Genomic DNA, 23,708 nt, shown 5'->3' on the forward strand with positions numbered 1-23,708 from the left:
GGCCCTTTTCTTTGCCCCACAAACCCCCAGCCCTACGGGCCTTTTTTCTCCGCCCTCCTCCCCCAGCCCATCCAAGGGCCAGGAGAAGGGGAAAGGGTTGGGGCAGTGGGCTATTTACTCAATGTGCTCACAGGCAAGATGGTGGAGCCCCAGCTAATCTGGCTACTTCCTTAGTGGCACAGCTGCCCTGAGTGAACACTCTCGGATAGCTGTCCCCTGCGGGCTTGCTGTCCCCAATGGCCACTCTCATATTGCTTTGAGTTAGGAGAAGAGGAAGCTGCATACCAAATTTGGTGGCCCTAGCTCTTAGCATTTAGGAGGAGTTCTTGAACAGATTCGCAGACAGACACACACCTAAATACACAGATTAGCAGGGATGGATATGTTCAAATATTCATATATTTATCCTTAACTAGCCATTTCCATGCTTTTTAGTGCACAATTTTGTGGAATTGTATAACAGGGCACAGATTCACCCCCATAGCTGCAGGAAGAAACTGATATTTGCTTTGCTTTGCTGCCCTTTATATATGGTCTTCCTTGGCCCAGACTGCCTGCTATAGCAAACTGTCTCATCATTGGCTGTCGCTATAAGCCCTCCTCTCATTGGCTCAGGACCAGTGCAGCCTCTCCAAGGGCTACTTTAACCATTCTGCTATCAGTGGGGGGCAGCCAGCCCACTAAAAATTGACATAATGTTCTTGTTATGGAGTTTCTGTGAGTGTTACATTTATCACAGGAGTATGAAATTTTTTGTGTGTAGGAATCAGCATCATATCAGGCCATTTATTTACTTGGTTAACAGGCTATAGTTAAAGGATGGAATGGCTATAGATAAACGAAACAGTGTGACGGATGAGGTTTTGATTACCAGTCAAGGGCAAGGCCAGATATTAGTAAAGCATTTCCATTATGCAGGCCAAGATGATGTTAGTCGCATCCCAAGAGACTGAGTGGGGTAAACTAGCCAAATTGGAATAGCGTCTTCTGCAGTTAAAGGAGTGTAAACTGAGTTAAAAGATAAATAAGTTGAAAGGCACAAGTGAGTAAAACTATTCCTGTTCTCAGATTAATCTCTCCTTTCTACACTTCAGTATTTTAGAAACCTGGACCTTAGAATATAGAGACCTGTATCTTCCCCCAGCAAGCTTATTAAGAACTCGGCTGACATTCATAAGAAATATTCAGACATGACCCCAGTTCACAGCTGCAGCTGCTTAACCTTCAGTAATAGCTGAGCTGCACTTCGGAGCAGTTCCTGGGACCTTTTTCATGTACAACTGCTGTCATTCCTGGTGCTGTGCCTAGCAGACAGTGATGTTTCAGGAAGTGCATTAACAGGGGGCCAAGTACATTTCTCATTTTTACTGACATCAAAATGCTCTTCCAGATAATTATCTCTAGCTTTATAAAGCCATTAGTGTATGGAGAGAGAGTGTCAGGGAGAGGGAGAGAGAGAAAGAGAGAGAGAGAATCCACCATGATATTCATGGACTTTGTGTAAGATTTTCAGGAAAGCCTGAAAGGATTAGGTGTCCAGAAAATCACAGCCTTTCTAGAAACTCCTATGTTGATGAACAGAGCTGGCTGGAGGACGCTTCTGTTTGGCCGCAACTTTCAAGGTTCTGAAATATTGGCTTCCTTCCACCCTGGAACAAGACTTTCAAATGTTTCTAAAAAACATAATTCTGTTGAAACCTGAGCTTTTGATTGAGTGAGAGAGAGAGTGAGTGTGTGTGTGTATGTGTGCGTCAGAGAGAGAGGTTAGAACACTGGCCTGGCACACGTACCTAATTCAGAGTGATCTGGGAATGAAAAATCTCTACTCTGAATTACACAGAACAGGGCCGTAAGTCCGAGTGTCCCACATCCCGGACCAGTGCCTAATCAGGAGAGACCCTGCCCAGGCCCCGAAACCTTCCTGATTAAATATTCATTGAAACCAATGCATCTCTGCATAACTCTTTGGTTTTGATATATTTTCTGACTAACTTCAGTAATGAGTGTGATGTGAAGACAGATGAGCATTGTTTTATTCAGTTTTTACTACAGCATTGTGACAGTAGGCAACTGGGCATAATTTATTAACTGTTGTTTCCAGAGTAACCCTTTGTTCTCAGCTGTGCCTCATTTCCCCAAAAATTGTGTTTTCCAAGCTGAAATGTTTCACATTTGGTCTCTGCCCAAGGGTGACTGCTTTGTGAACATCTGAGCAAAACCACTTCATCCATTTTTAAGTGACAAGAGAGAACAACAAATTGTTTTCCCATTATAAAAAATATCTTATCTTTTTATTAAAAAAAGATCAATTGCAGTAAATAGTTGGGCTAGAAAGTTATAATTTGAAAATTGTCCTCTTAGAGGAGAAATGAGTTGGAGTGTCCTAGTGAAAACTGATGTTGATTAGACAAAGATTTACGCCTTGGAAAATCACACTTTGAGCATGCACAGAAGATTTTGCTCATGTTTTTAAGGCCCTGATGCTACAAAGACATACACATATTTGTAATTTTATACACCGTGATCATAATTTACCACTGCACTTAAAGTGTATGCATAAATCCCATTGATTTCAGTAGTTTGTTAGGATTAGTGCTATGCTGAATAGGCACATTGCATGAAATTTGCAGGATCAGTACCAACGCTTGTGGAGTGCACAACCTTCACGGGAATTTTTAAAACCAGTGCAGAAAAAATGAGATAGGAAATTGATTCATACAGCAGCTCCTTATTCTTCATATAATACGTCTTTGGATACTAAAGGTGAAATTCTGGCTCCATTGAAGTCAATAGGAGAACTCTGATTTCAGAGAGGTCAAGATTTGATTCCTAAAGACCTAAGAGATTTTCTGCAATGTTTTTAATGTCCTTTCCCCCCACCCCATAAATCATACTTAAACGTATTTTCCAACTAGAGTTAGTGACACTTAAGACAGATAGAAAATTGTGTTAAGACTGCTTGATTTATCCTTGCATGGGAAAATGAATGCCGTATTTGCACAAGTTTCAGATGTTGGTCACTGCCAACATGTTCTTATAAACAAAAGTAAGGCAGTGTTACAACCCTTCATGATTGTGTCCTTAACAACTTCCAACAAACAGCAGATTCTGATCTGGAATGTAAATGAATGCCTGACAAACAAAATGTAGGATTAAAAAAATGGAGCTAGTATATAAAGAATGGAAGCAACTTTGAGAAAACTTCTAACTCTATTACAGAAAACAAAGTGGCTGTAAAGATGGGGGAGGAGGGCTTCTAGCAATGATGAGAGGGAAGAGAAAAGAACTATGGGCTGAGGGTTTCACAAAGTCTTTTTTGTTATTAAAGGAGCTGTTAAAAGTTTACTCAAATGGTGTTTATCTCACTGAAAAACTTATGACGTGCAATAAATACAAAATAAAATTCATATGTGCAGCCTTGGCTGAACTAGAATCAGATCACTGGGAAATGCTAGTTGACCTAGTTTACCAATCAATTTGCTCACCAGTCAGCATGGGCTCTATCTCTACATTCTCTTTGGCTCTGTTTTCCCACAAAGTAATTTTCATTGTCTTTAGGGTACAAATGGGAGAAAGGGGAGTCTTTCTTTCTCTGTCCACAATCACATCTTTTTGACTGATTCTTTATTGTGCTTGGTTTTGTGTTTGCTCTTCCAGGCCCCATCTATAGAGAGTAATGACACCTATTGAATGGTTAGAATTAGAGACCCAACATCAGGGACTGAAATTTTCAAAGCAACACAGTAGATTTATTCTAACCTCTCTCACCGAATATGTGAGATTAATTCCCTTGCAGTGCTTTAAAAATATCAATCAACCCCCCTGGACTCTAGTCCTGATTTGTGTTATCTTAGGTATAGGCTTGCCTCCACAAACAATTAGATCACAGCAAACTGGGATGTGAATCTACCTGCAGTGACTACCTGTAATTTAACTGCTTCAGGGGGTAGCCGAGTTTGTAGTGTAGACATACCCTAACAGACTGTGTTATTTCGAAATAGCTTATTTTGAAATAACGTGTCTACACACAAAATTTTGAAATAGTGCATCTACACTGAGTGGACGCTGAATTGCATTTAAGACCAGCCAGAACCAGGTCCAGCAGGGCATCAGGTCAGGAGTTACTTTGTGTGGCTGCTGCCTGAGGCTATCTGAGGCAAGAACACACGGCCCGTGTAGACAGGCAGCAAATTTTTGCGCAAGAGCGGCCGCTTTGGCGCAAGATCACGCCAGTGTAGACACAGCCATAGTGTATTCTGAAGTCCCATTGACTTTTGCTTCATTGGGCCTATGTGTAAATGTTCAGCCGAGGGCAGATATTAATCTTTCTCTATCGTGAGCCTTCTCTTTCCATCCAGACTTCACTTCTTGACAGTGTCCTCTTCCCTACTGCTACTCAGTTGTAATAGCAAACATACTCTCAAGGACATTGTTGTTTGCTCTTTCCATTGTTTGCTCCTCCGAACCCCACCCTTTTGTCCTTAGTGTTATCCATTAAAATGTCATTGGATGACTGTGGGGAATGAACTCACAATTGAGTTCTTTCTTGGCATTACCCTTAAAGTTCAATACTGCTCTGAAAATCAGCTGTAAAAATGGCACTGCTAGGTGCCACCTTTATTGCCTCCCAGGGACCTCTGAGTCCACTTCTAAATTTACAAGTAAAAATAAGTTTTTTCTCCTGAAAACTCAGCAGGAACTGGAAGCCAAGCTGTATTTTTTCTGGCATGTACGTTGTCATTACAAAAGTTTAAGGAGCTGGAAATTAGCCTGAGTTGTATTAAATTTTGAGCCCACTCCCATAACTGCTGTACTAGCTCAGCTGTGTGTGTGTGTGTGGGGGGGGGGGACCTTAGTTCCTCTCTATGATCTGCTGATTCTGATGTTTGCTTTCTTTAGATCACAGTTACAGATGAAGAAATTAGTAATCCATCATGTCTCCATCTGGTTAGAACTCCCCAGATGAGAAAATACACATTGATTCTAATGTATGCCTGGTAAGTCTCCACTGTGTTGGGTTTTGGAATCACATTTTTTCACTAATTAGATTCTTTCAAATCTGAAATTCAAGTCAGCTGCTTACAGTCCTTTGTGTTTGTCTCAATGTCTTCATCTAGGTTCACAAGTGCCCTGGTTTACCAAGGACTTGTTATGCGCCTAGGGATTATAGAAGGAAATCTCTACCTAGACTTCTTCATCTCAGGAGCTGTGGAATTACCAGCAGCTCTCTTGATTTTACTGACTATTGATCGAATTGGTCGACGCCTTCCATTTGCTATAAGCAACATAGTGGCAGGAGTGGCATGCTTAATTACTGCAGTCTTACCAGCAGGTAACTCTTTCGTTAGCTTCCTCAAATCAGCGATTTATGCATCGATTCATAGACTTAGGGCCCGAAGGGACTGTCATGATCATATAGTCTGACCTATTGCACATTACAGGCCACAGAACCTCATCTGCCCACTCCTGTCATAGATCTCTAACCTCTGGCCGAGCAACTGAAGTCTTCAAATCATGATTTAAAGATTTCAAGTTACAGAGAATCTGCCACTTACTCTGTGACGTTCCCAGAGCAGAGAGGGGAAGGCCCCACAGAGCCTTTGAAGCAGTGGGCGAAGGTAAAAGGTGCGTTGGGATGCATTTAGCAAATGATAATGCAAACTACAGAACAAAAATATAAAGGGGGCAAAATACGCTCACTCCTTGTGGGGAAGGTATCTATCATACTGGTATGGAACTAGGAAAGAGGGAATTTGGGGAAACTGTCTTCCTATTGCCCTGTAAATCAGCATTGAGGGAAGAAACAAACCTATTTAAAGGATATATTTTCTGCAGCTCAGTCTTAGCAGGTCTTGACTCATATTCTCAGCTTTAGAATAAGAAACAGACAATTCCATTGGCCTGGGTTTGTCAGAGGGCAGTGTACTCTGTCCATTGCTTGTTTCATCCAACTTATCTCTGGCATGGTGCAGGGCCAGGAGCAGGTGGTACAGAGTTGTCTATCCTGGCTTGACACCATCTCGAGTTTCCCCTACACAGGGGGAAGCACCAGCAGGTAGTTCAAAGGGGACAGAGGTTCTGGCACCCCTTTTAGTAATTCTTGTCCTACTTTAAAGATTATCAGGGTCATTGTGATGTGTTATTCAGGCTCTTAAGCACTGTTGTCTCTCCAGTATGTGATTACAGCAAATTGTGTATCAAAGAAAGCATCTGTCTCTGTGTCAGCCTTTAAAGGTGCTACGCATTAAAAGGCAGATGCAGAACACAGAGCCTTACCCTGACTGTGACATCCCCAGTCTTTCCTTCAGAATAGGCTAGATTTGAGCTATAAAAATGGCTGCCGCTTTTTTCGGCACAGAGCTTTGCCGGGAAAAAGCACCAGTCTAGACGCGGATCTTTCGGAAAATAAAGCCTTTTCCGAAAGATCCCTTATCCCTTATTTTAAGAGGGATAAGGACTCTTTCAGAAAAGGCTTTATTTTCCATAAGATCCGCGTCTAGACTGGCACTTTTTTCCGGCAAAGCTCCAAGCCGAAAAAAAGCGGCAGCCATTTTTATGCTAATGAAGCGGGGGAGATTTAAATCCCCGCTTCATTAGCAATTGCGATATGTCTAATTTGCATCCCTTTTACGAAAAAGGGATGCAATCTAGAAGTAGCCCACATGTTTCAACAGCTTAGTTTTTTCAATAGGGTCTGAGAATCAGGAGATCTGAGTTTTGTTCCTGGCTCTGTCACTGGCATGTCTTATGACCTTGGGCCAGTCACTTTACCTTATTTGTAAAGCAGTTTGAAATGATACTCTCCTTTGCAGAGGAGTATGGGATAAATGATGGTTGATACTATGTATCAGGTATTTTTATCATTGCCGAAAAGTGAGTAGTTTAATGTGCCAGGATAATTTACAGGGCAATCATGCAGCCAGACATCTCAAGTAACATGATCGCAGTAATTTACAATCCTTCCGTTAAAACAATTGAACCGTCTTTTAGTTTAATAGGAAAAATATTTTCTTTAAATTTGTCCTATGAAAACAACTGTCTCAGTTATCATCCTCCCCTTTAAATGGCTTCTGTGCATGACTTAAATCCAGGATGAAATTTTGTCCCTTTCCATCCTCAGAAACTTACCTTTCTGAGTGTCCTCTGATTTCTCAGAGTTTGCTGCTGGCAGAAAGTCACTCTCCTCTCAAAAACACAAGTAAACAAACCCACACGCACACATATATATTTTGGGGATTAAATAAATTTTTCCACCTGCAAAAATGTTTTTGCAAAAATCCAAGACAAAAAGGAAAAAGATGCATTTCTCTTTTTCATGAAATACTGATATTAGTCTATAATAAAAAATTCTCTATGCCATTAATCAGGGATGAAATCTACAGGGATCTCTAAACATTTGATGCGGTTTTCTAGAAATTACTCTGAAGTCTCATAAAATTTTGTATGCCTTCTAGAGTTTGTTGAGCCATCACATAGAATTCCACAGTAGGCATTTAATTTTCTATTATAAAATTTGTAGGGTGGTGAAAAAACTTATGGAAAATTACCATTTTTAAATGAAATTCTAGAGGATTTCTCTATAATGGCCAGCGACATTTTTGTTCAGCTCTATTAGGGAGTCACTCTGACTCAGCACTGATTACAATTTGATATAGAAAAATGTTGCAGGAGATGGAAGTGATTGCATCACACCTGGGTAGTGACCAGCAGCCTGCTCAAAGCAAGGGGTCGCACAAGCTGGGTATGATCATGGGAGTCTGGCAACAACGTTTACCATTCATTGTCCTGCACGTGGCAATTGTTCAATACTTGTTCGCTGACTCAGTGGGTTAGAATTGGTTTCTGATTCTTCAAACTGGCCCGGGTGACACAATAAAGAACGAGTAGCTGGAACTTTGAACACCCATAGATGGCAGCACAGACTGATATCTGACAGCAATGCCCTTTTGGTTCTGCTCTTCCTTGAACCTGATCTAGGGTCCCTCCGATATAACTATTCCTGATGGGGCTTTAAGATTAGTTCAGAGAAAAGTATCAGACCAGGAAAACAGGAACTAGCAGACTGGATGAGACCCAATATCCATCTGGTCCATTATCCTGTCTTTGTCTGTGACCAACACCAGCTGCCCTAGGGGGGAAAGTGTCCAAACTCCATGGCAGGCAGATGGAGATAATTTGCCTCTACCTCATTCAGCTCCCAGTTAGAAACAGCTTAAACCCACTATCCCATTCAAATCTGTTGTGAGCATTAATTCCAGACCATCTTATGAGCCTGTCCAATCTTTGTCAAACTCAGCTTCACTGACTTCCTCTTGCAGTGTATTCCCCAGTTTCATGATGTGTTGTAGGACAAGTATTTCCCACCATCAGCTTTGAATTACAGACAAAATAGACTGAAGTTGTTCCCTAAGTTCTTGCGTTCTGAGTACGACCATCAAACTGGGCCCCGCAAGCGAGGTAGGCAGGATTTCCCTTGAAAATCCTGCTGGGGCTGGGGCTGTGGCAAGATTGAGGGCGCCATTGCTGGTGGGGAGGCAATTTAGGCAGCTTTGATCATACCCAAACTATAGAAATGTTGGTACCTCCAGGCATTGACAGAGGCTGAGTGGTGGCCTTGTGAAAGTCAGTGGTGCGAATCTAGCCCCAATCCCTTTGCGAATCTAGCCCCAATGTTTGCTTCTGCTCACTTACACTGACATGAATCAGTAGTAATGCTGCCGCCCTCACGTGAAACCCATGGAAGGGAGAGTGGAGTGTGACCCAGGATTTCCAGCTGCCATGGTAAAATACATTTCACCAACCTTTCTGTTTGAATTTGCCTTGTGAACAGATATCCTGTGGTTGAAAACCTCAGTAGCCACCCTTGGAAGACTGGGAATCACTATGGCTTTTGAAATTGTGTATCTTGTGAACAGCGAATTATATCCTACAACATTAAGGTAACTGCGGTTGTTTCATGCACAGCTAAAATCCACATTAAACTTAATGAACTTGCTTTCAGTAGCATTTGCATAGTAAATGGCTTTGTAGAGTAACCATGCCAGTGTTCAGTACCTCTATGAAAGACATTCTTCTTGTGCAGTGTAATTCTTCTTGTGCTCTGCCTCACATAGGGATGTGTGACAGGTGACTTCATAATGTAAGACATTCTATTTCATTTGCAGATGCAGTATTATAGTCTCCCATGGGAAACAAATTACAAAGGAGCCAACTTAATCCAAGATCTGTAAAGAAAACACATTTCTCACATTTTCTATTCAACACTCCAAAACCTGTATAGCAATGTCAGCTAACTCTGTCTAAATTGATACCTGTTAATGAAATAAGCTAATTGTCATAAGATTTACCCCTAGAGTGCCCCCTTTGAGATCCCAGGCAGAGGTTCCTCCTTTTATTTGTAGTATCTCCCTTCAGCTACAGAGGTTGTTACGGAGTCAGTCTCAAGAGATGCTGTGTTGTTTCAGCTACAAGTAGCTGGAGATAGTTCAGTACCCTCTGAACAGGAGTCCAAACAAAAAATATAACAGTCCTGCAACCTCAGCGCAGTCTGGGTCCACCTGGCTTGCTTTGCAAAGCAAATAGATCTGTATATTTTGAGTTAAGGTTCAATTTATCTAACCCCTTTGCAGTCCAAGGGGCCCTGGCTTAGCATCCTGGGCTGAGAGAAGGGAAAATAATTTTGAGGTTCTTCTATTTAGCTGGAGGGTCTAGGAAACAGAGGATCTTCTGTAGCCTTTATAGTCAACATCCCTTATTTTACATATTTAAGGCATTGGTACTCAAGCACTGGGTTTGGCTTTACACTCTTAAGGAACTCCCCTTTTATAAGTGCAGCATGCTTCAGGTAGGATTTGACTGTGCTCAGAGGATCTTGTTAATCCCTTCTTGGCTGGGATGGGCACTTGCCCCACTGCCCTAAGCAAATAAACTTTGAGTGCCCCTAAAGATAAAATGTAGTAAATTTACCTGATAAGAAAATAAACCTGTTAACTTAACCTAATATCTGTGCATCACACCAATTACATATAAAGGATTCCTACTGTTTGGACACTTGATTCACTAAGTAACTAGATAATCTTGCAATTGTGACCCTTAGTCTTCTGTTCCTCTTTCCCTTTTCTTTCTGTCTTGTTTCTGACTCTCACTTGTGTCATGTTGAAATTACATTGCAAGGTCTTTGGTAGATTGCATCAGACTTTCCTGCTTTTCAAGATAAAATTAGAAAGCAAACAGCTATGGAAAAAGAAGGTGCAATATATCTGGATTTTAGTAAAACGTTTGACACAGTGTTTGACAGGCTCTTACAACATAACTTGGCTTGGGTGTGATCACTTTAGAGATGGGAAATAGAACTTAACCTGGAACAGCTATGTGTTCAAATCACATCGGGGTCAGGCAGGTGAAAAGTTTGGACGGTGGGCGAGGAGGCCCGGTTACGCGAAGGGAGACGCACAAAATTTCATTTATACAAGAAGACTGTGACAAAGCTGATTTAGAATCCCAGTCCACCAAGTGTGTGCCCATATTGCATATGGAGGTGTGACTGCAGCCATGTGTGGATATACCTGAGCTAGCTTTCATGTAGTAGCTGTGGCAGTGTAGGCTGCAGCACGAGCTAGAAATCCCACCAGGGAACCTGGGTATGTATGTGGCAGCTACTCACACTAAAGTCCATGCTGTAGATAGCGCAAAGAGATCATTTCAATAGTACTTTAGCTCAGAGATTGGGTGGTTTAAAGGCATGGCTGCAGGAAGGCTTGGTGTGTAGTGATTTAGGGTTAGTGTTCCACACAGGAAATCTCAGCAATTTCATTGGGGAATAATTAGCAATCTGAGGTAACAGTGGTAGAATCTGGCCCTTCAAGCTTCTGGAATTCTTTTAAAATTTCCCACCATTTTTATTCCCCCCTGCATTATGTTCAATATATGATTTTTCAGTAAGCCCCCTTTTTTCATGAGTTCACTGATTAGACTCATTGCATTGGCTTGCTTATGCAAGTGTGTGTTGCGAAACCCTGGTGATGAGATACCTTTGAGCCTAACACATGCATCTCCTAGGTTACATTCCTTATCTTAGCCCTTCTAAAATGAATGATAATATCTTTCTTTTGCAGAAACTTCGGTGTGTCGCTGTGTTCGAGTTTGTGTGATCTAGGGGGTATCATAGCCCCTTTTCTTCTTTTCCGGTTAGCGGCCATCTGGATGGAGCTACCTCTAATTATCTTTAGTAAGAAATCATTTCAAATGCAACCTTCCATAGGGGACGTATGGGTCTGCTCAGTGCATAAGAAGCATACGTACAGTACTGCAGGCTGGGAAAGTGCTGCTTTATTCAGCTCCATAACAAACACAGTGAGGAAAACACCCACTAAATAAACAGGAAATAATGGAGGAGTGGAAGCCTGGCTCCCATGTATAATACTGTGACGAATCCAGTTAATCCCATGATGACCACTTCATTACAACTTTGTTTTAACCTGCTCCCTAAAGCAGATGCTTTTTGGGGGGAGAGTTTTATTACATGACCTATTTTCCCTCAAATATATCATCTCCACCCTCACTGGCCAGCAGATATGACCTATGAGCAAAGGGGGCTCTGCTGCATCCTTTCAATTGTGGTGACATCAGCCTGGGCACTCCCATATGCATGGAGCCCCAGGATTCATTCTGGCTGAATCCCATTGCAGTTCTGTCCCTTCAGGTCTAAGCCCTGACTTCCAAGGAGAGCATGCCTCAGAAGCCATTAAAACTGTGTGTACTTATTGAAGAAGAGCCCTTATAGCATTTTCTGCATTTTCTGGATAGTTTTCATCACATAAAATAAACAAAAGACCCTGTTTTCTGCTGTTGTAAATTAGTATAGCTCTATTGATATCAACAGAGCAGGTCTGGGCAAAAATGTTTTCTAAGTAATCTCCCATGTAAGGTCTGCGTTGATAGGCAGGTTGCAGGCAGTGGTGCTGGAACTAGGTGTGCTAGGGGTACTACTGCACTCCTAGGCTTGAAGTAGTAACAAACCCCAGCATTGGGGGAAGATAGGAATTGCCATAATGGTCAGATAGTCCAGTAGCCTGTTACCATTGGGAGTCAGTACCAGGTACTTCAAAGTTAGATGCATGAAACTCTTCAGCTGGATAATCTGTTCACATATAGATTTTTACTGCTGACTTTCAGGTTGGTTTATACCCTGGTGCATAAGGATTTATAACTCTTCAAAAATTAATGTTTCATTTGTTAGCGTATGCTGTTCTAACTCTGGACAATCCTTGCTATTAATACAAATATCTAATCTCTGTTTTATTTCTGATGAGCTCTTGGCCTCAGTGATATTTTGCGGCAATGAGTTCCACAGGCTAATTGTATGAGCAAGGTATTTCATTTTAGTAGGAAATCCTGAATCTAAAGAGTAAATAATGTTTTTCTGAAGAGCAACATGAGGAGGAAAGAGTAGAAGGGGCATGACATGGAAAAAGGAAGAGAGGCAGATAACAAGAGTATGAAATAGAAAGTACAAAAGAGAGAAGAAAATTAATTTATTTTGCAAATTAATATTACTACAACCAGAGATACGTTCAGATGTCCCAATTCACACCATAGTATTGAGAATTTCTGCTGCACTCTGAAGCCCTGATCCTCAACTACATTATGTAACTGGGTGCAAAATTATCTCTATTTTCATAAGGGTAAGAAGTCCAATAATTTCCTATGCCCCACTGTGCTAAGTGCTGTACAAACACAGAACAAAAACCAGCCTCTGCCCCAAAGCCTTCCCAGTCAGCCTGGTAACATTTCACACCTACTTCCCAAAAATATCAACATAAGAACATAAGAACGGCCGTACTGGGTCAGACCAAAGGTCCTTCTAGCCCAGTATCCTGTCTGCCAACAGTGGCCAGCACCAGGTGTCCCAGAGAGGGTGGACTGAAGACAATGATCAAGCGATTTGTCTCCTACCATCTCTCTCCAACCTCTGAAAAACAGAGGCCAAGGACACCATTTTATCCCCTGGCTAATAGCCTTTTATGGACCTAACCTCCATGAAATTATCTAGCTTCTCTTTAAACTCTATTATAGTCCTAGCCTTCACATCCTCCTCTGGCAAGGAGTTCCACAGGTTGACTACACGCTGTGTGAAGAAGAACTTTCTTTTATTAGTTTTAATGACCAAAATGCGAGGCAAGGCAGGGGAGAAACAGGCAGATGTTACTTAGGGTATGTCTACACTACCACCCTAGTTCAAACTAGGGTGGTAATGTAGGCAACCGGAGTTGCAAATGAAGCCCGGGATTTGAATTTCCCGGGCTTCATTTGCAACTCCAGTTGCCTACATTACCACCCTAGTTCGAACTAGGGTGGTAGTATAGACATACCCTTAGTGTTTTGGGAGCAACTTCAGGTATTTCAGGATGCTGTGAAGGCCAATGTTGTAATAGATTCAAAAAAGAACTAGATAAATTCATGGAGGATAGGTCCATCAATGGCTATTAACCAGGATGGGCAGGGATGGTGTCCATAGATTCTGTTTGCCAGAAGCTATGAATGAGTGACATGGTAGGGATCATTTGACGATCGCCTGTTCTGTTCATTCACTCTGGAACACTTGGCACTGGCTACTGTCAGAAGATAGGATACTGAACTAAATGGACCTTTGTTCTGACCCAGTAGCGCCGTTCTTATGGTCTATTCTTTTCTTATTCTGTATCACAAAACTGTCCTAAGAATGAGAAAAATGACAAGCCAATTTTGGTTCTTTTTTTTCCTCCTTCAATGCTCACCATAGGTGTACTTGCAGTTGTCTGTGGGATCTTAGTACTATTTTTACCTGAGACAAAGGGAATTTCCTTACCAGAGACAGTGGAGGATGTGGAACAGCTTTCCAGGTACTCTCTCTTTCCTTCACTATTACACTGATGTATTTTTTGAGCAATCATAATTTTCCCCTTCAGTCATAATAATCAGAAGTCAAATAATCCTTTAGTAATTTGTTCTTGTGGCATCAGAGTAAGTATCTCAATCAAGTAGAGAAATATGCCCATGAGGCAATTTGATTTAATAGCAATGTGGGTTTTGAAATTCTACGATGGCAGGTTGATTTAAAAAATAAACGCAAATGGAAATGATTTTCGTATAGAAAACTGTCATCTTTATCTTAAATAGACAAAGCCATTTTGCAGACATCTTGAAGTAAATTGTAACAGTGAGAGAGAAAAATCTCTTACACATTTACATATCCATTGGACATAGCCCCTAGTCAGATAAAGCCAGTGGCTTAGCCAGGGTGGAATATTTGGGTGGGCCCTGTGACGTAGTGGGGGTACTTGCTGGGCTGTGGTGACCCCTGCTGTCTGGAGCAAGACCCAGCAGGGAAAACCTCACTATGCAAAGGTAATGCCAAACTTGTTGAACCAGACACCCCCCATGGAGAGGAACAAAGGAAGGTGGAGGCTGCCCTGGCTGGGGGGCAGGGCTGGAAGAGGGTGAGTTTAGTTGGGGTCTGGGAGCATGGAGGAGACAGCCTAGGGAAAGGGGCTGGATTTTAGGGGCCCAGTCTCCCCCCATCTCAAGGGGGCCTGAGGCATCCTAGCCCAGCTCTGTGACCAGATTACATCTGTGCTTTGCTGTATCCTGGAGAGGCAATAAACTTCCTCTATTCCACCGGCTGGTGCAGTCTGTTTGTGCCATTTCGGGGTGCAGGAGACGGGGGACCCCCAACGCGCCGTCACAGGCCCCAACTCTGGGTGGTGGAAAATTACCTGCAGAGGGGGCCACTGATAAGGCAGGATGGATAGGGGCCCACCTCCCCCTAGTTCCTGCAGCTGGTCTAGGAGGGGGGCAATGGATGGGCCCTCTGGCTGGAGGCTCCCCAGGGCTCCAGACATGCACCCAACTCTGGAAGGAGATGCTGCTCTCCAGTGTGCATGGCTCCCAGCTCCCTTTGAGGTTCGACAGGTCCCCACCGTGCCTGGCTCCCCCAAGAGATGGACCTACCTTTTCTGAAGATCTCCTCCATTGCCACCAGCCACGGGGTCAATCCAGGCCGTTGGAAAAATGGCTGTTTCTGCACCCCTGCCTGCTCTGCCCACACGGCACTCCTGCTGGGGAGTGGGGTCAAAGCATAAGAGCTTATCCCACTCTGCCCAGCTAGACTGAGGAGGAGTGTCAGGTGAGCAGAGCAGACCAAGCACCAGTGCTCCAGCCCCAAACCTCTCCATGAGCAAACCTTTCTAAGTAGGTGGGTGGAGTGAGGCAAGCACTGGGGCCAGAGCAGAACTGGGGATGGGTGGTGGGCCTGGTTTCTAAAGGAGTGGGCTCTGTCTCACCCAGACCCACCCGTGGCTACGCTCCTGGACAAAACCCCAATAAACTCATGCAGAATTTTCTCTGAGTAAGGAGTGTGGGATAGAACTAAAGTGTGAGTTTTGAATGATGGCTTTGAAGCTTATTTCAGCACATTTTTGACTACTCCAGTAAATGAATAAAAGGGGCAGGGAATTATACATTTGTACTAACAAAACTAACTCTTCTCTTTTTTCTCTCTGTTACTTCAGTCTCCAAAGTAAAAGTGGCAGGAAAAAAAAGCATCAAGATATCACCTCCTATATATGATCTTTCACTAAAAGCACCAAGCCAAATGTGTCCGTTCTCACACGAGGAACTAGGTTTCCACCAGATAATTGCTTTAAAGTCTTCAGGAGAAGATGGATTGAGCTGTGTTATAAGAGATGCCTTTAAGTACTTCTTTTAAGAATGAAGACATTCAAAAGAAGCATTGTATTTTTATACAGCTACAGAATAAAAGCATATTTTCTGAGTTCATTGTTTCCAGGAAGGGAATGCTGTATGATTCTTGTTAGAGAACACCCAGTTAAATCAGCTGCTTTACCTGGCCCCATAAGATCCTACTTATTTGTATATGTTTCGGTCATTTGTTCATCCCTGTTACAAAAATTGGGTGAGATTGTGGTTTAAAACTGAGATGGTTTGGAGAGAGGGGAAGCAGAATTTCAGTAGCTTTATGTCCCACCAAAGGATAAAGCCTCTGAAGAATCAGAAAAGCAAAAGAAGAATTGCTTAGGGATCCAGGGACCTGATGACATTGAGGATGGAGAGAGTGTGAGCCTCATTTCTAATGTGTAGATGTCAAAAGGATATTCTGAATATTTGGGGCAGATCCATATTACAAAGTTGGTGAAGGAACTACTGGATAGTTACTAAATATAGTGAGTATCACATTGTAATTGAACAAATAATGCTCCAAAATGACCACCTCAAAAGCTTGCCATGGAACAAATATTGGTAAGATGGAGTTTCAATAAAGTAGTGGGGAATAACCAATATCACTGGGACTCAGTTTGCTTGTATACAGTACATCAGCACTTTCTATTTCCACCCAACTGCCATGTCTGATTAAAGAAAATAGGAACCATGCAAGCAACAAAATGCATGCATGCTTAGAACAGACAACAGAAGGAGGGACCATGAGAAGCAGAGGACCAACAGAACTACTTTTCAATAAGAATTTCCCTGGACACATAGTCAAATGACTTTAAGTTATTTGACAGAACTCTCTACAAACAAAAAGGAATGTCACCGAGGCTACGTCTACACTGCCGGGGGGTGTTCGGAAAAAGATATGCAAATTGCAATCCACAATTTGTGTATCTTTTTCTGCTTGGTTTTTTGAAAGACGCTTTTCCAACATTGGCTCATCTACATGGGGCCAAAGGCCAGAAAAACCTCTCTTTCAGAACATTTTATGAGGAATAAGGGATGGTGAAAGAATGCCCCTGCTTTTTTGGAAACTGTTCAGAAAAAGCAGACACGTTCCCTGGACATAGTCCAGTCTAGACATAGCCCAAACGTGCTTCTCTGTTATGATATATTGCTAGATGGTTTGTAATGCCAAATGAGATGCTATTTTGATGCTGTCCTCTGAGAGACAATTTATTCTTATGCTACTAAAATTACCAGGCTTATCTGATCAAACAGACATTCTCCTAAACTGATAGTGGGCTTGTATTTAATTTTTTCTCAGTTCCTAGAGTACTGTGACGAGGAAGAAGCTCCCCGCACTGACATAGTCGCCCCGGCCGAGGCGCCGGGCGGTGCGGCCAGGCGGAACCCCGGGAAAAGTGCTCGGCGGGAACCGAGCCTGGGGGACAAGGAGGCAGACGGGCAGGTGCGCGCTACGGTGGGCGCGCCGTACATGGTGGGCAGTAGGACCCGGGAGGAGACAGACGGGGGAGGTGGGGAGGAGCGGCACATCCTGGGTGTGCCGGGTCAAAAGGGGGAGGGGCCAGAGGGGAAGAGGGCTGCCGGCATTACCTCTGCTCCCGCAGGCAACCCGGAGCACGCAGCCGGAGGACCGGAGGAGGAGCGCCGGACTCCCGCAGCCCAGGCCCAGCGCAAGACCTCCCAACCCAGGGCCCCTAGGACGGGAACAGGCAGCGGACGGCTCCGACCCCCCCCACCCGGGGAGGACAGACGGCCGAGCCCGCTGGAGAGCCAACCCCCGTTGCCGGCTCATGAGTGGGGCCAAGAGTGGGGAGCTGCTTCCCGCCCCTGGGCTGAGGATAAGCCTGGGCGCAGCGGCAGCCACCCCATGGGTAGAAATCAAAGGGACAGAGACCAAAGGACAGAGACTTGGGGGAAGAAACTGAAGGGGCGAGGCGCGGGCAAGCGGAGAAACGGGGGAACCCGGAGCTTAGGCCGCTCGACCTCGCCACAAGTACCATGGTACAAGAGTTCTCTCAGTTCTGCAGTAGTGCTTGTAGCTTGCAAAGGCAGTTGTGGGTCATTTTAAATTGTATTGGTTATAAGCAGGGTTACTTGAAGTTTTCAGTGAAGGGAGGAAGTTTGTGTTGTATTGGTCAACTGCTGTTATTGCACTTTGTTGTTGCTTGGTATGTGATGGAGAACTTAAGGCATGGGAACTTATTTTTTCAGGTCTATCTAACTGTACTTTGTTCAGAGTAGCATTCTGTGGTGCTCAAAATAAAATGCAGACAATGTATGTTAGTATTTAAAATAACTGAATGCTTGAATAATCCTTCCTGGGGATTTAAGGTCTTTTAAAGCTTATCATTTTTTGCTGTGGATCAGAGATACAAGGTGGATGAGGTAATAGTTTTTAATGGACCATCTTCCTTTGGGGAGAGAGACACACTTTTGCACGTACACAGAACTTTTCTTTGGGTTGGGGAAACTAAAGTTTGCTGCTAAATATGATGTGAACACCTTCTAACTCTTTCATATGATACTATTTTAATAGTAACTTCGGTTCTATTTTCAGATTAAATATATATCTGATACAGGGAAAAGAAACCTGTGCTAATATTCACTGATAAAGAGATGTAAAATCTCAGTCCCTGCGAAAGTTCCTCCATATTAAGTGTCGTACATTATACAGTCCTGTCACAAAACCCAGTGCAGCAAACGAGTATCTCCCATCCAGTCCAATGAGTGGGAGACCTGTGATTATCCCCAGAACTAGGACATCTGTGTTCATCCCAATGGAAGCAGAGGGGTGGACAGAAACCAGAACGATAAAAGACCGGCCCCCTGGTTCAGTTGGGACAGAGCTGCCACAGAGAAGCAAGACGCCTCTCCCCTAGTGTTGGAGCTTGGAGCTGACAGAAGCTTTCATCATGCCACACACCCGAAAAGACTGCCAGAGCTGCCAAATCCCAGGGATCCTGATGAGCTGGTGGAACTTCCATTTGCTGTTTATCCAAGCAAGACTGAGGAGAACCCCAGAACACAGGTAACCCAGGACTGGGAGAGTAGGAAAGAACCCAGGGAAGCTGAATAGGATTTGGCTGTGGAACTAATTGCAAACCGGCCAGCGTGTTGTGGGTGGATCTCCACTGACTCTTCCACCACGGATAGGACCCTGGGTCAGTGGAATGGGAGGGCCTTCATCCCCCTACTTGGCTACCCCATCCCCGGAGGGCGGCTGTCTGCTTTGGTTAGGCCTGTATTGGTCTGACACCTGCTGGAGTTAGGGTGCCCAATGAGTCTGACTATGGCTCCCACCTTGAAATCTCATTCCTGCCCAAACTGCTCTGTTGTTCTCTGTGAGCTCAGACCAGAGCTGTTAACTGTTGGCTGCCCTGCCCTGATTGAAGGCTCTGGGCAGATAGATTATTGTTTATTTGCTCAAACATGTTCACAACGTTTTCAGCAGAAGGAATAGGTGACGACATGGTAGACCCAACCATATGTTCTCAGAACTGAGCACTGGGTAAGGAGAGATCCAAAAACACATTTAGGCCCTGATTGGGAGAGGTCTTGGATGCCCTCAGTGCTCACTGCAGTCAGCGGAAAGCAAGGTGCTCAAATACCTTCAGAACTAAAGTTAAGATGTGAGGTTTCATTTATCATGGAGTTTCTTGTGTATCATCTTTTAGTGCCTTTATATCAAATGTCATCTGTTTAAAAGTCAAAGGGTGAATTTTAAAACTGCAAACACAGCATAGTCAACATGGGGGCTAGAAATCAAAGAAAATATTCTAACTGCCTCTTACACTATCACTAGGAATAAAGATTTTGTGATCAGAATTTAGTAGACTAGGCTGCTGAACAGGGAACATAGTAGAAATCAGATCATTCTTCCATACTTGTGGGCTGTGTCTACATTAGCACCCCTTTCCGGAAAAGGGATGCTAATGAGACATATCGCAATTGCAAATTCCGTGGGAGATTTAAATTTCCCCCACGGCATTTGCATTTACATGGCTGTGGCTTTTTTCCGGCTTGGGGTTATGCCGGAGAAAAGCGCCAGTGTAGACGCGATTTTCCGGAAAATAAGTAGGAATAAGGGATCTTCCGGAAAAGGGCTTATTTTCCGGAAAATCGCGTCTACATTGGCGCTTTTCTCCAGCAAAAACCCTGAGCCGGAAAAAAGCGGCAGCCATATAAATGCAAATGCTGCGGGGGATATTTAAATCCCCCGCGGATTTGCAATTCCGAAGTGTCTCATTAGCATCCCTTTTCCGGAAAGGGATGCCAATGTAGACACAGCCGTAGTGACTCTGTGAGAGGTAAACATGAGCAAACATTTGTTTCTGTTAAAGTAAGCAGATTTGACTAAAAAGAAGCCCACAAGAAGCAGATTTTCCAGATCAAAATCACTTTACAGTCTTGAAGAAAAGGGGCCTCCTATAAAACTCATAGATGAAGAGTGTGATAATGGCAGTCTTATGTAATAGCTGACAGAGAGGAGTGGCTATTTCAAGCCCACTGCAATCATTATGAAGCTCAGCCTGGAAATTATTCCCAGGGATATGACTGGAAGGTGAAGTACCAGGTATATTGATAGTATGTTGCTGAGAATATTCTGCTCCACAAATTTAAAATTCTGCACACAGCACTTCAAAATTCTGCAAAATTCTGCAAATCATATTTATCAAATAAAAGTAGCTGCTCCTGCATAGCATTGGGGAACACAGACCACTGGCTGCACAGAGGAGGGAGGTGGACTCAGTAGGTGAGGTTGCACCCCACCCTGACATAGCACAAGGATTGAGCCTACCCCAGAAACACTCCAGGACCCTGCCCCTCTGTGGCAGGTGTACCACATGTGGGCAGGTAAGCTCAGCCCAGCAGGATCCAAGTGTGCAGAGGCTTAGTGTGAGGGGATCCAAGAGCAGGCTCAGAGAGTTCTGTGTGGGGCAATCTGGGAGCAGGTGGCTCAGTGGGGAATCTGGGTGTAGAGGGGGTCTGGATGCACAAGGGGTTTGGTGTTGGGTTCTGGCTGCAACGGTAATAGGGAATCCAAGAGAAGGTGGTTGGAGCTCAGGAGGGTGGGAGTTGGGTGTAGGAGGAGAGAGCTCAGAGCGGGGGGCAGGATGTGGGGTTTCAGCAGGGGGGCAGATGCTGGGGGAGTGGGACTCAATAGGGTGAGGGTCCAGGTGCAGCTAGTGGAGGCTTGGTGGGGTGAGAATCTGAGTGTAGATGGCTCCTTGGGGTGTGACTCATTGGGGGATCCTGGTGCAAGGGGAATGGATCTCATTGGGGGGGACTGAGAGTTCTGGGTGGGGGGTGATGCTTGGTAGGAGGTCTGAATGCATGAGTACTGGGCAGTACCCTGTTCAATGATCTCCCCTGCCCCCTCCCCTCTTCCCCCACCTGCATTTGAGGAGTGATGGGTGCAGGAAGTGAGGGGTGGCAGAGGGAGTTTTCAGAGCTTTTTGCAGCCTGGGGAGAAATCTAGAGGTGGATTTAATCCAGACCCACATGCCATGCAGGGGAAGAGGAAAGCCTATCTTCCTCATCCTAGCTGGGATTAGCACTGATCCCAGTGCAGAGTAGGAGCTATCATCCAGGTCTTCCCCAGTCCCAGCTCTGCCCCACAGTCAGGGCCAACCCGAGGGAGGCATGGGGCACAGGGTCTAGGGCAACACCCCACCACCACTACTGTACCAGGTGCAGGGTCCAAGGCAACCTCCTCTGCTGCAGGCCCCATGCTGCCTCTGCCCCATTTCCCAAGTGCTGCCCCTGATTCACCCCACCTTTTTCCCCTTCCTTGAGCAATGCAGCCTGGATTATAGGGGGCCTGGCACATCAGCAGCAGGGGTCGCCCCTGCACTTACCACATGGACAATGGGAGCTGGGGTGGCCTGGCAGCCTGTTCCCCTCTCCCTCACTACACCATGCTGCCCTCCTGGCCCTAGATCCCTCCCATCCATAGGACAGTTGGGGCAGCCGTCCAGCTTTGTCCTCTATCAGGAGGAGCAAATACACACTTAAAACTTATATAGTGAGGCAAGACTGGTTCTGAGGCTCTTGTGTGATTTCGTTATGCATCATAATTGGCTGTGACTCATTGCTGTAAAGTTTTGCATCACTGACTGCTTCTGTCTTCCCCTTGGGCTAGTTAAAGGGGACAATCTATTTGTTATTCAGCAACTTGCATTCCTGGCCCAGCAGTCATGTCTTTGTGCTGAGAAAGAAATGTCCATAGCAATAAAAAGTGTAAATTTGCCAAAAAAATGAGTTTCTCTTCCCTATGTAGCATAGCCCCTCACCCTAACATCAGGGAGATGGCTGAGGACTCCCCCTGCTTTCTGACATGTATATGGCAGAGAGTAGGGAGCCATAGGCAGTGAATGTATCACATTCTCAAACTCTATTAAAGCCACGGGCTATCTCTATGAAATGTATGCAGCCCAAGAGCTATAGACTGAGGAACACTGCATTACACCCCTCACTTGGGTGCAGCTAGTGTCTTCTTGGAGGCTAGAAAAACCAACGTGAACTGCAGTAACTAGTGATGGTAGGGTAGTTCTAGTAATAACCTGAGAGCACAACAACACTTTAAACCCTATGAACAATTTAATGTCTGTATCAAGGATTAACATATTTGGGACTACTTATGGAAAAGAGAGAATAGGAGACTTTTCAACAAATGCGTGTTCATTATAGCATATAAAACACACCAAAGGAGGGGAACAGTCATTTTGGTTTGTTGGCAATGGCTGTTAATTTATAGTAACTTAAAATAGATATTTCAGATTCTTGTAAATAATTTTGATTTTTAAAACTGTATTGGGAATCCTTCATATCTACTTTGTGCCTTGCTGTTTAGGATGCGCAAGTGAATCCTCAGGACTCAAGCGATACTCATTACCCTCTCAATCCAATTAACAAACCTAGACACTCGTGCATAAACACCAGGCTTCATAGGCTCAGCACAGCCAAGACCCCACGAGGTGACACCGTGAACAATGAATCTGTCTTGCTCAGTACATATCAGGGGTCCTCCACTGTCACCCTACAAAGAAGAAGAGAGAGGGTGGCTACTTTAGTGAGAGCACAATATGCAAACAGAAACATGCAGATAGGAGGCACAGAAAAGGAAATCTCTTGGCAGGCCAAGTATTTGTCATAAAAAACATCTGAATTGGAGTCAGGGAGGAGCTGCGCTTTCCCTGAGTGCATGGGGATTGACTTTTTCTGCTGTGGTACCAATTAAGGGGTCTGGCGGGGCATGAATATCCCCAGTCAGCCCCCAAGAGTTTTGCTCAACGTTCCATAGGCCAAGAAGGCCACTGCCCAGCCACTTTTAAGCAGCAGTCCCATAGCAAACGAGTACTATTGTTGCATTGCTCCAGTTGAGTGGGTGTAACGCCACTGAAATTTGCCTCTCCCTCCCCCCGCCACTCTTCCATCTGGATGGAAGAGTGGGACCGTCAAATGGTGTTGCAACCTGGTGCATAGGTTCCTGTACAGGGGAGTGCAAGGGAGTCCACTGAGAACTGAACTCCTGGCTGCACCGACTCATGCCAGAAAAGCGAGACGTCCCTGATGAGGGAGACCTAGAGTCCCTGCTGGGGAGAGGGATGAGCAGGCACTTGCTGTTTTTGGAAAGCTGCATGTTGTCCACAGTACTTGAGGCAACCCGATGTGAAACGTATCTATCGAATCAGAACCATGCCAAGGGACATTTGGCTGCACAGTTAACCCTGCTCCTCCTCCTGTGAGTTCCTCTCTCCCCCAACCCCACTTCTTTCCTTCAGAACATCCCATCAGTTCTCCTACTTCCTTGGCTCCTCCAGTGGGGTGGCACTTTTACTGCTGCTCTCCCGATGCCTGTGGGAGAAGTGTCTCCTGTGCCTTCTGCCTCCCAATTCCTCCTACACAGTGGGTGTGTCTAGACTACATGCCTCCGTCGACGGAGGCATGTAGATTAGCCAGATCGGCAGAGG

At 44.5% G+C, this 23,708-nt stretch overlaps 2 protein-coding genes across 2 annotated transcripts in view; one reads left to right on the plus strand and one right to left on the minus strand.

Annotated features, from left to right (window-relative positions):
* The window catches only part of SLC22A3 (solute carrier family 22 member 3), a 58,596-nt gene extending 41,690 nt beyond the window's left edge, over positions 1-16,906 (plus strand). The window contains exons 6-11 of the mRNA XM_006115017.4: positions 4,900-4,997; positions 5,118-5,332; positions 8,831-8,939; positions 11,115-11,227; positions 13,781-13,880; positions 15,549-16,906. Of these exons, the coding sequence (XP_006115079.1) occupies positions 4,900-4,997; positions 5,118-5,332; positions 8,831-8,939; positions 11,115-11,227; positions 13,781-13,880; positions 15,549-15,606 (693 nt within the window). The 3' untranslated portion in view covers positions 15,607-16,906. The remainder of the gene's footprint in view (positions 1-4,899; positions 4,998-5,117; positions 5,333-8,830; positions 8,940-11,114; positions 11,228-13,780; positions 13,881-15,548) is intronic.
* A 5,410-nt stretch (positions 16,907-22,316) lies between these two features.
* PLG (plasminogen) overlaps positions 22,317-23,708 on the minus strand; it is a 51,856-nt gene continuing 50,464 nt past the window's right edge. The window contains exon 19 of the mRNA XM_006115018.4: positions 22,317-22,774. Coding sequence (XP_006115080.2) covers positions 22,613-22,774 — 162 coding nt within the window. The 3' untranslated portion in view covers positions 22,317-22,612. The remainder of the gene's footprint in view (positions 22,775-23,708) is intronic.

This window comes from Pelodiscus sinensis, chromosome 3 (genome assembly GCF_049634645.1).
Source record: "Pelodiscus sinensis isolate JC-2024 chromosome 3, ASM4963464v1, whole genome shotgun sequence".
Taxonomy (NCBI): Eukaryota; Metazoa; Chordata; order Testudines; family Trionychidae; genus Pelodiscus; species Pelodiscus sinensis.